The sequence below is a fragment of the Ranitomeya variabilis genome, chromosome 1, assembly GCF_051348905.1.
Source record: "Ranitomeya variabilis isolate aRanVar5 chromosome 1, aRanVar5.hap1, whole genome shotgun sequence".
NCBI classification, from domain to species: Eukaryota; Metazoa; Chordata; class Amphibia; order Anura; family Dendrobatidae; genus Ranitomeya; species Ranitomeya variabilis.
In genome coordinates, this window is record NC_135232.1 from 1,117,352,215 (window position 1) to 1,117,365,010 (window position 12,796).

At 41.1% G+C, this 12,796-nt stretch overlaps 1 protein-coding gene across 1 annotated transcript in view; it reads right to left on the reverse strand.

Annotated features, from left to right (window-relative positions):
* The window catches only part of FGFRL1 (fibroblast growth factor receptor like 1), a 171,946-nt gene that overhangs the window by 56,779 nt on the left and 102,371 nt on the right, over positions 1-12,796 (reverse strand). Inside the window, exon 3 of the mRNA XM_077280222.1 lies at positions 10,499-10,771. Within this exon, the coding sequence (XP_077136337.1) occupies positions 10,499-10,771 (273 nt within the window). The remainder of the gene's footprint in view (positions 1-10,498; positions 10,772-12,796) is intronic.

The window sequence follows — 12,796 nt, forward strand, 5'->3', positions numbered from 1 at the left end:
AATTTTTGATCCTCTGATACACAGAATACCTTGAAACCATAAAAAACGAATTTGGCAACTGTGGCACATCACTATGCCATGTAGCCCTAGCATTAGCCTAGACCTATAAGTTGACATCAGCTACTCGTAGACCGTACAGCTACTGTATGGACAACAGGGTATAATCCTAAATGACTATTCTTGTTCCTCAGACACACAAGGTATCTTAAAAGACACCAACCATAAAAATAAATATTGGTAGCAGTGGCACACAATGCCGTGTAGCCCGCTATTTTTAACCTACACGTTGACTTCCCATATTTGCAGACCATACAGCTATGGACAATTAGGCCTAATGATGTACAGGCTAGAACCGATGGGTAAACATGGCCCCATATGGCTATTCTTGCTAAACTGATTCATGTTTATGTCTCAAACACATTGGGTACCTTAAGAATCCAACAATAAAAATAGATATTGCCAGCAGTGGCACAATATGCCGTGTAGCCCTCTAGCAGCCTAGTGCTACACGATGGCATCAGCTACCAGTAGACCTTACAGCTATGGACAACATGGAGTAATGATGTGTAACCTAGAACAGATGGGTCATTATGGCCCTTTATGACTATTCTTGTTCCTCTGACACACTGGGTACCTTAAGAGACTAAACATAAAAATAATTATTGGCAGTAGCAGCACACCACAGTCATGAAGCTTTAGCTTCTACATGTTGGCATCAGCTACTTGTAGACCTCACAACTATGGACAACACTGTGAAAATAGGTGTAGCCAAAAACTGGTGGGACATTATGGCCCTATATGACTATTTTTGCTTCTTTTGCTGAACCAATTTATGTTTGTTCCTCAGATACACAGGGTACCTTAAAAAGAAACCAACCATAAAAATAGATATTGGCAGCAGTGACTCTGGTTGGCCGCAGTTAAAAAGCACATCAACCCTGGGTGTTAAAATACATAAATCTGTCATCATTACTGAGGGTAAAGGGTCATCAACCAATTTCCACAATAAAGGCACTGTGAATAATCAGTGGGCCAGTGAGTTCAGAACAAAGTAGGCCTTTTACAAATGCTTTACCGCTGATAGATGGATGTTTGCAGGGAACTTAATGTCTTTAGCAGGCCCTCACTGAAAGCAGAGTCTAGTTTTTCAGAACTCTCGGGACTTCAAGTCTCGAGTCTTCTTTTCCAAGCGTTTTGCCAGAAAAATTCTTTCAGCCTCCAGTTCAATTCTGAAATGGCTCTTCATGCAGCCTTGTGTACATATGCAAAATCCACATTGGGGAACAAAGATTTTATTCTAAGGGACATTTTATATATTATGATTTTTTTTCTTTTCGTTTCATCCGGAATTGGGAAACGTGAAGTTAAATAAATTACCAAGCTATCTGCCAAAAAAATTTTTTTTCACTGCAGCAAAATATAATAAATCTCATGGATGAGGTCCAATAATGTGAAATTCAGCAAAAATATAATTTCTTAGTTAAGGAAAAGTAGAAGTAATATGTTTCTTAAAGAGCATCTCTGCTGCATTCTATGAAAAGGGACATCTCGTAGACCAAACCAAAGAGAAGAGGCGCAGATGCCTCACAAATGAGACGTTTTGATAACTAGTAATTGTGCAGTAAACGTTTTAAAAGCATGGTCTACATCCTGAATTTGATTTGAAAAATGGCCTTGCCCTTAAAAAGGACCTGGAATTAAGTCAAAATTGGCCAGTTTTTGCTCTTATTTTATACCGGCTTCCCCCGAGTATTCCGTTCTTTGTTGTTGTTTTTTTTATATCTAACATACGGAGATATGGGACTTTTATTTAGCGCTAATTTTTATTGTCTTCACTAAAGAGGACATTGCTTACAGGATCCTAAGGGGCGTGTCTTCAGGCTGCTTTGCATAATCATCCTGTGAGCCACACCCACAAAGAATTCTGCAGTAAATAAAAAGTTTGTTATCTCTGGAACAGTATGGCGGACATTCAAATAACAAAAACACACAATATAAAGGGGAGCAAAGGAAAAAAGATAAGAGCAAAAACTGACCACTAATCTGGTGACAGGTCCTCTTTAAGACAGGGGTAGAGCAAAATCCACCACACAATGCAGCATAAAAGTGACCTGACTGGTTGGTGGCACCTTTTATCCAATAGGACTGTGAAATGCCAGTTGTACCTTATCTCTAGAACTCAACAGTTCTCTTACTCAACTTCTCTTAGAAGGAGCAAGTGTCCATTCCCATGAATCAAGTCATGCATCATGTTTGATGTCATTCAGTATATCTTCTCACCAACTTTAGTTTTTTACAGCCCTATTTTTTTGTTAACATTTTATGATTGATTTTAAAGTGCACCATGTCGAACTGGCCAAGTGTTAAATGAGTCTCCGATTGTCCCAGATCTTGAAGAATATGAACCTACCATATCTTAACACCACCAAAAGGTGACGGAGTGTGTACCTTTATGGCTTTGATTAAAAGTACAAACCCCAGAGGCTGAAGACCCGTAAAGATAAGACAACGTAAAACATCTGAACAATCTTTGATCTTCTCATTGCCATCAGAAAAAGAAGAACAAAATGCAAGCACCAGTTACAACACATGGCATCAATGAAATCCGGAATAGTTAGCAGCTGGAAAATTTGGGCAATGTTAGGCCTTTAATGGTTTTGAACAAAGAATTGGATGATGGGCATATCTTTAAAGGTCAAGAGATAGCAAGATCATAGCAGACTTCATAGCACATTCAATTATTCAAAGGTCATACAAACGTCTTGAAAGGGGAATCTGGCCATAGACGTATGTTACAAGTCAATCAGCCATGTTCTCAATCAGATATCCATACTGGCCAGGAATCAACATTCAGGTCAGCACTAAAGATATAAAAAAGTAGCCAGTAAAAAAATTCTAACAAATATGTAATAAAAATATATGATCATAAGCATCCTTATGGAAAATTCCTACCACGAATCCAATTTTAGTGCTAAATTACTGACAGCAGCCCAAATCCAAAGTAGCCTAGCTTTTTTGCTATTCTCAAAAAAACAGGACTCTTTGGCCACAATGTGTGACTGGCACTGATCTACAGTATTTAAAGAGAACATGTCAGAACATGCTGCCCTAACCTGCTCAAGTTGACTGTCAGGTCCCTCCCTAACCTGCTCCTCTTGACTGACAGGTCTGTCCCCAACCTGCTTTCCTTGACTTGACTAAGGCTACTTTCACACTAGCGTCGGGAACAACCCGTCGCTGCGCGTCGGGCCGACGTTCCCGACGCTAGTGTGGTCTCCGCCGCACAACGGGGGCAGCGGATGCATATTTCCCACGCATCCGCTGCCCCATTGTGATGTGCGGGGAAGTGCGGGGAGGTGGGGGCGGAGTTCCGACTGCGCATGCGCGGTCGGAAAAAGCGGACCGTCGGGAGCAAAAAACGTTACATGTAACGTTTTTTTCTCCCGACGGACCGCTACCATACGCCCAAACGCCGCCAAACGCATTCACCGTTTGGAAATGCGTCGCAAATGCGTCGCAAATGCGTCGCTAATGTTACTCTATGACGAAACAACGTATCCAGCAAAAACTTTTGCTGGATGCGGCGTTTCGCAAAAACGACGCATTTGCGACGTATTGCAGTTAACGCTAGTGTGAAAGTAGCCTAACAGGTCTCTCTCCGACCTGCTCCTCTTGACTGACAGGTCTCTCAATGACCTGCTCACCTTGACTAACAGATCTCTTTCCAATCTGCTCCATTTGACTGACAGGTCTTTCAGTGATCTGCTTCCCTTGACTGACCGGTCTCTCGCCAACCTGCTCTCCTTGACGGACTCCTGCTCGCCCCGACATACTTCCATTGATTGACAGGTCTCTCCCTGACCTGCTTTCCATGACTAACAGGTCTCTTTTCAACCTGTTCCATTTCACTGACATGTCTCGCCCTGACCTGCTCCCTTTGACTGGCATGTCTCGCCATGACTTGCTCCCATTAACTGACAGGTCTGTCCTCGACCTGATCCTTTTGAGTGACAGGTCTTTCCCCCACATGCTCCTTTTGACTTACAAGTCTCACCCTGACCTGCTCCCTTTGACTGGTAGGTCTCTCCTTGACCTGCTCCCTTTGACTAGTAGGTCTCTCCTTGACCTGCTCCCTTTGACTGGTAGGTCTCTCCCCGATCTGCTTCCCTTGACTGGTAGGTCTCAAAGACCTGCTCCCTTTGACAGGTAGGTCTCTCACCGATCTGCTTGTTTTCACTGGTAGGTCTCTCACCGACCTGCTCGTTATGACTGGTAGGTCTCTCACCGACCTGCTCCCTGTGACTGGTAGGTCTCTCACCGACCTGCTCCCTGTGACTGGTAGGTCTCTCACCGACCTGCTCCCTGTGACTGGTAGGTCTCTCACCGACCTGCTCCCTTTGACTGGTAGGTCTCTCACTGATCTGCTCCCTTTGACAGGTAGGTCTCTTACCGTCCTGCTCCCTTTGAGTAGTAGGTCTCTCGTCGATCTGCTCCCTTTGACCGGTAGGTCTCTCACTGACCAGTTCCCTTTGACTGGTAGGTCTCTCACCAACTTGCTCCCTTTGACCGGTAGGTCTCTTACCGACCTGCTCCCTTTGACTGGTAGGTCTCTCACTGATCTGCTCCCTTTGACAGGTAGGAGTCTCACCGACCTGCTCGCTTTGAGTGGCAGGTCTCTCACCGATCTCCTCGCTTTGACTGTCAGGTCTCTCAACGACTTGCTCCCTTTAACTGGCAGGTCACTCATCGACCTGCTACCATTGACTGACAGGTCTCTCACATGGGGGGAGACATGACAGTCAACTGCAACAAGGTGGGGAGAAGCTGCTGGCGAGCGGCGACGGATTAGTCAGGAGAGACACATGGTCTCTGAGCCGGATTTCCAAAGTTTAAATTGCATCCAAAGCCAGTGTCTGATTCAAACTCCTTGAACCAGGCAACATAAATGAGATGACAGGTTCGCTTTAGAAAAATGACCATGAACTCCTATTAACGTTACCCCTGATGAGACAATGCATGTGCTGACACATTGAAGAACATCTGAAGGTCCACCATGTCACATCAAGGATGAAACCGAACTCATCGCTATGCATGGGTACATTTTACTTACGGATTACACTTAAGGCACCTCCTGTTATTCCAATTATTATGTCTATTTTTCCAACCCAAGTGGAGAACATTTATTTCTATAAGTTATTACTGCGTGGATACTTCTGTTTACACAATTGGTTTAACCCGGAACATACAAATTAATGGAAAACACATTCGCTTCTTCTAAATCCCTATAGGAAATGAAATTTGTCAGTTTAAGGAGACAATGGACAGTGTTTTTCATTTCACTCTTCATTTCAACCCAAGCTGCTTATTATTTTTTCCAGAATTTCTGTATATTTAAATTTTTGGTCGTTTCATAAACTGAACTTTAATTTTTTTTTTTTTACAGAGTCTCAATACTGGTCGGTTTAGAGAAGGATTCCTTCCGTTGAACTTGTAATTTTTGTTCTCGTGTAGTAATTGTCATTCCAAATCTTGTGGTAAGCCACAAAGCCTGTTTAACTCGACTACTGGTTAAAGACTACACGTATTGTTCTTGGCTTTCCCATTTCTTCATTAAATTAGTGAACATCTACATACTGGGAGAATATAAGCAAGGGAAAAAAATCTGACAAACACCCAAGGTAAAGGAGTTCAACTGCTCTTATTAGTCTGGGAAGAAATTTACAGATGCAGCAAACCATCAAAAAATTTGCTTTCAACAGTACCAAGGAAAACAAGAGCATGGAGACACGAGTCTGACTAGACAACTTCATAAGGCACTTGTGTGTGTGCCATGGCCTCCGCAACGATTCTTTAAGAGCTATAAAGGGAACAGAAAAAGAATATGCCATTCATAATGTTCTACAAAAATATAATATACTGAAAAAGGACTCAAAATAAAAGAAAAACATACCCAAAGGTCACAGTCACCGAGTCCCAAGCTCTTTGAGACAAAAGATTTTCTTGACATATTTGTATAAACTTTTTCACAAATTAGAATTTCTGAAGTCTTTGAACAGGAATTTTTCACATTTGGGCATCTGTAAGATGCATTATCAAAGCGGATTTAATTGGAGGAATTTTATTCACTCGGCACTCTAAGGAACAATAAGCGAGCAACAGGAAGCGATCACCACCACCACCACCACGGGACGATGGGTTGGCACAATATGCAGTTGTATCACCAAAGGAGGCACAATACAACAATTGAACATGGAAGTGAACGGACTTGAAAGGTTGTGAGGTACATTCTTCTACGTCTTGCTTAGAGTGAAATATTGAAACTCTTAAAGGAGTTGTATCAAGTTTGGAATTTATAACTTCCTGATGGCTAGGAGGTCCGACTACTGGGACCCTCACTGATCCCAAGAACTAGGAGTTGAATGGAGTGGTGGTCAATCATTCCACACCATTCACTTTTAATTGGTGTGCAGAAGACCAGCTGAACGGCTATCTCTGGTGATCCAATTAAGATGGAATGGAGCAAAGATGAGCATGATCGACCACCACTCCATTCAACTCTCGGTTCTTAGGTTCATTTGAGGTTCCGTTAGTCAGACCCCCAACAATTGCGACGTTTTTTCCCATCCCATGGATAAGGGATAACTTCCAAACTTGGTACAATTCCTTTAAGCTCCCCACCTTCATCAGAAAGCTACCAATATTGGAGGATATGGCTGATTTTAGTCTAATGTGTATGGGGTTCTTTAAATCTGTGGATTTGTCAAAAGCGCTTTCTCTGACGAACCCGGAGTAGAATCAATTCAATGTCTATTTAAATCCTTCCAGTGAAATCAGAAGGTCTAAACTCGCCCATCTTCCTGACTTCAAAGGCACAGAAAGACATTGAGGAAGATATTGGAATGACGCAACAGAGAACACGATCCTGACACATGGATGGAACATGAAGAGAAGGTCTGTGGTGGATATTAGGGATGCTGAGTGCAGGATAGACAATTACAGAAGACTTCAAAATCAAAAATGTTGGGTTTGGTCATAAATGAGAATGATGAAGCGTCGCTGCAGTATGAATTCATTGCGCGTGACTGTCTGCGTCAAGTTCACGGAAATTCTACATGCTTCTGGCACGTTCTAAGTTCAAAAAACTGCAGAATTGCAAAACTTTTTCGATTACCGGTTTTCAGATTGTACTTGTGGACAGTGGATTGTTTTGCACCCAAACATAATGCACAGTAATATCAAAAAGACACTGCTGTGCTCATGTTCTGTTTTTTGTTGCTACTCAGGGTTTGGAAACCTTGAAGTGGGTAACAGAAGCAGCATGTTTTTCAACGCTAGTTATAGTCAAAATTTTTAGCAAAAAGATGTCAAAGACGGAGCCGCTGGCGAAACTTCCAACGAAACCACTTCAGGGAATAGACAGATGGCTCTTTCCAAAAGTGGCTTGGTCTAGAAATTCCTTGGCAGGTCCGATGGCATCTTAGAGATGGCAAGTGCACATACCCCTAGGGGTCCTCATAAGTTAGAAATTGCAAAAACTCCCACCCGGAAAATAGGCATGGTGCATCTATAGGGATTCCCTTGGAATGGTTAAAAAACTTGCAGCCATTCCCAATTGTTGTAAGATTAATATGGCTGAACACTACCTGGACAACCTCTTTTTAGAATAAGTGCTCACCTTCTGCACAGGTGCCGTTCCAGGGGTGTTGGCGCCAGGTCTCCTGAAGGAAAAGTGGCGCCAAGTGTTGTCGCTGGAAAAGTGGATAATTTTTGGAATTTTTTGACCTATATTAAGAATTCCGGGAGAACCAGGTGCAGGATTATTGAAATTTCACAGTATCTATTTTCATTAAATTAAAAAAAAACTTTTGGGAAGATAACCATTCTTTTCAATCCGCAGACTACTGACTTTTTTTTTTTTTTTGCACCCTTCTCTGAACTGATGACTGTAGCCTGATAAGTCGCACATCTGCAGACATTGTAAGGCCGGATTATTCCCATCTCTTGACATTTATTTGTACAAAATACAGTACACACAGGCGGCTTAGCTGAGAAATCTCCGCAAAGGACATTTTTGGAAGCTGAAAAGTGGATGTTTATTCATTTCCATGCATATATACATAATCCTTCCAGCTTATCCTATATCCACCGTGCACTAAGCCCCGACATCTGGAGAAAGCATGGATGCCTTATGTGGGAGAAAAGAAGAACTTTAATTTTTATGACTTTTCAAAAACATCTGAAAACATTAAAGGGGAAGTCATTTCCCGCATTAGGAAAATATGTTTTGGATACTGATAAACTAGAAATAGTGTCCTGGAGTCTAATTGAATCTGGAAGACATTTTATTTACTAGCCTGGGGAGAATACATGCGAGGAAACTCACAGCGGCCAATTGGAGTCAAGCTCGCAGAAGGTAATTACTGTACCGGCCGCGGCATTATGTCAACCACAAATTCCATTATTCAGGTCTGTAAGCATTTCCTAATTATCCAGCGCGAGGTCGTAGAACCTGCGTGTCCTAGGACTATCTATGTTTCTACACCCTAAAACAGATTGGACAGCAAAGTCTGAATTTCTAGGCATAGCAAGAATTATCTCGGGTCAAAATAACAAGACTATCTGTACTGAAGGGCCCCGAGGGCATAAAACTTACTCACATATACTATTATAGGGTTTATTTTATTTAATGTGTGATTTGAGCCATAAAACACACAGTCTTGGGTGGGGAAAAAAATAGGATGGACCAAGATTGGTCTGGGGTCAAATTATGATCATGTGGCCACAAACATTGATATGACACAAAAAGATGGAAGTTAGGAAGGGTGGGGTAAAGGCCTATGGTAACCTCTTGGTCATGAGAGCTCAGATGGCCGGTTCACTCCCCAATTGGTCAGTTCACCACTGGAGGCTCTTGAATACATACTTCTCAAGTATCTCAATGGAGATGTGTGTAGTGGGTGGTTTGGTAAGATGCCATGGGCCCCTCTTGGGAATGGGATCCAATACTCTGAAGAGACAACAGCAGAGGTGAATTGACCAACTGAGCCTTGGGTGCAGTGACTTAGGGCCCATTTAAAACAGCACCCTTAGCATCTTATCAAACCACTCCTCCCACAACTCAACTAAGAGATTATTTTGAAGTAGCAGAGTAAAAGTCATCAGTAGTGGACTGGTCAGTTGGGAAGACTGGCCCATAGTACCTTGTCTAATTCCTCCATCTCCATTAGGAGACACTTAGAAGGTTTAGGAACAAGATCCAGCAGTGGTGGACTGACCATCTGTCTAAGTGACTCCTAAAGGAGATGGGGGGAATTAGATAAGGTGCTATGGGCCAGTCTTCCCAACTGGCCAGTCCACTACTGATGACTTTTACTCCACTGCCTTCAAATTATCTCTTAGTTGAGCTGGGAGAGGAGTGGTTCGATAAGATGCTAAGGGTGCCGTTTTAAATGGGCCCTAAGACAATGCACCCAAAGCTCAGCTGGTCAATTCACCTCTGCCGTTGTCTCGAGACTATTAAGACTCATATATACATATACCTCCTCCCACTTATGGCCAACCCCAACTTTGTGGTAAGAGCACCGTAATCCGGGGTCCGATTCAACAGAAACCACCTCTGGATAAAATTGGAGGAAAATGGCAGCACAGTAAAGCCCCAGAAAAGTGTACACAAGAAACATCTCCATGCGTATGAAACCTTAAATGATACAACTTTTCACTAAATCATTTTCTTCCCAAAAAGGAAACCACACAGGCCAAAAAAAATGTTTTAAAAAGTAAACAAAAATTATGGAAAAAAAAAGTCAATTTTATAAGGAAAAAAAATCCTATAATTCCACAAGCAGCGCTGTCGGCATCTGAGTATTAACCAATGAATAATTCAGGGAAATGTCAAGCTTTTTCTAGCGTCATGCATGATTCTGCCAAGAACACACACCACAAGTTATAGCCTTCTTTACTAAGCTTCTCCTCAGAGCAGATACTGAGAAGATGACCTTGATTTCACCGAATCACCTCTCCGATTCTATCAATGATGCAGCTGCTCAAAACAGTAGCCAAATATTACTCATTTAGGGAAATAGTCATCATGACCGACCCTGCAGTATTATCCACTGAACGCGGAGCCGATGCTAATGGTTGAGTCACCAGCATTGAAAGAGACAAGGGACTTCCATCTACATCCATCATAATGTCCAATACCAAATTATATCTGATTGTCGGGAATTAGCGCTATACTCTGATCAGCTTATTATCTGGCATCCCTTTAACTGGAAGAAGGGAAAGCTCTAAAAAGACAAATCTCCCAGGAATGTTGGGAGATTTCAGCACTGACGGCTGAAGAATTATAAATGCAGCTTTGGATGGCAATGAATTTACAAATTTTGTGAATTTTTTACATACATTCTATACATGAACCCTACAAGGAGTTAAAAATAACAGAATTTGCCCTACTTTATGAACACAATGAATATTTTTGTGAACAAGGTTATGTACATACCAATTACAATGAGCGTATAATTCACATTGATGCTTCCAAATCCATTGGTGGCTTTGCAAATGTAGCTTCCCGCGTCCTCGCTTTCCACATCTTTAATTTTCAGCCCTTGACCATATGCCCTAAACCTGGTCCAACCACTATGGATTGAGCGTCCATCTTTCATCCACATTGTAAGGGGTGGGGGGTCTCCTTCAACTGGACATAACAATCTGATGGTTCTTCCTAATCTTACGGTTTGCCGGTGGATCACTTTGTCCGAAATGCGTGGAGGACCTGCAAGAGGAAAAAAAGTTTAAATTAATTAAATTTTCCAAACAATTTTACAAAAATTATACTAATTTTTAAATTTCAAAATAGAGTCTAAGGTGGGATTCGTGGAGATCCACTTTACCTGTAATACTGTTTTATTACAGAAAAAGAAAAAAAAATATTAAATGAAAAAAAAAAAAATAATAATAATAATATATATATAGAAAATCGGAATTAATAAAAATTTTTTTTACAAAATGTATTTTTAAAAAATAGTACTGGAGCAAAGAGTTAATTGGTCTTCATTTGGTTACATGGAATAGTTGAAAATGCAATAAATCAGGTATGGAGTCTCAGTACCGGAGCCAGGCCCCAGCCCCATCACCACTTCCATGTCAATGACCTTTAATTTTTGCCTTTCTAGATATCTATCCATTAAAAATAATGTATATACACACATACATGCACACGTTCAGTCTTTCCAGTGCCTTTTTTTATTTTGGCTTTTGTTCCATTTAACTTGAAAAATAAAAAAATGGATTATTTTGGATGTTAATATTTTTTAAAAAAAGGTCCAAAAATTATCCAATGATTTAAACAAGTTTAATTTTATTTTTGTGTTGAGTATTCATCCTTAAAAAAAATCATTACATATGTCAGCGCTGAGCCAGCACAGTGTATAAAGGCGATTATGGAATCTTCATGTGGTTTTATACTACGATGCGCCTACGCTGCACTTTATAGCAACGTGATACATTTCAATTCCGCGTGTGCTTGCTAAATCGCTGCCCTCCGGCTGCTAACTATTTTTCACATTTAGATGCCCATTGGCACAAATCCTCCAACCGAAGCTGCACACATATGAAAAGCAAAAAAAATAAATAAATACATACATACATACATACATATATTTTTTTTTTAATAGAATAATAGAGTTAATCTAAAAAAAATAATCTCAATGGCACGAGGTCAGGTGCCGGTTACCCTTCTGTTAGAATTCTTATGTCCATCTTATGTTATGAACGGAAAAAAATTAGATTTAGTGCTTTGCAACTGGAAAAACTGGACAGCAGCCTGCAATCCGCAGAGGTCCAGCCAACATTAGCTTTATGCTGGCATTGAGTCGAGAGGACATAGCTCCGGCCATATTTGATCTTTAGTCTATGAACCCGAGACTAAAATGTATATTAAACCCAAAATAGCCCAAAGATAGGAAACCGGCCTTATCCTTCAAAGGACCTGCTTTGACTAAATTTTAAGAGATGACCAGCTGGAGTGTCAGGGCGCGTGCACGATCAGCCGCTCAAATTGACTCCTCCTGGCCACAAGGTGCCACTAATACCCCTGAACCCACTACAGTTATGCCCCTGGCTATGGAGTACAGAGTCTCACTCTGGAGGACCTGGCACATCTATGTATTCCATAAACAGAACACTTATTTCAATAAGAATTGTGTAATACTTCATTTGCCCTGTGGGAGTGCTGTAGGAAAGCCAAACACTTTCTCTAAAGTTTCAACATCTATTATAGGTCCCAGTAGAAGAAAATTTCCTGGTCATCGTGGGACTTTTCTTCTTCTTCTTCTTCTTCAAAAAAAAAAAGGGATTGTGCAGGCCTTACTAAAGAGGACCACTTTTGGCATTTCTGGTTGAGTAAATACTTGTAATGATTAAGAAATAAGGATTATGGAGCTTTTTTTCTATTGTGCTATTCTTCCTGGAAATGTATAATTAAATTGACAACTGGGTTTTAACATTCCCTTTGTCATATGGGCGTGTCCCTACTGATTGGACAGTATATTCGGACACGCCCCCAACAGGAAACATCTATTTATTAGAAATTTCTAATAGGAATAACAGAGGAAAAGGGCAAAAAAAAGGAATAATTATCAGGAATCCATATAGTATGATGATTCATAATATTTTCCAAAATAAAACACATCAGGCGATATGATGGGTTCTCTTTAAGGCCTCCATTTTTCAGATGTCCATTTTTCATATACTAGTTCTATCCGTATTTTTTAAGAATAGAACATGTACCCAAGTCTAT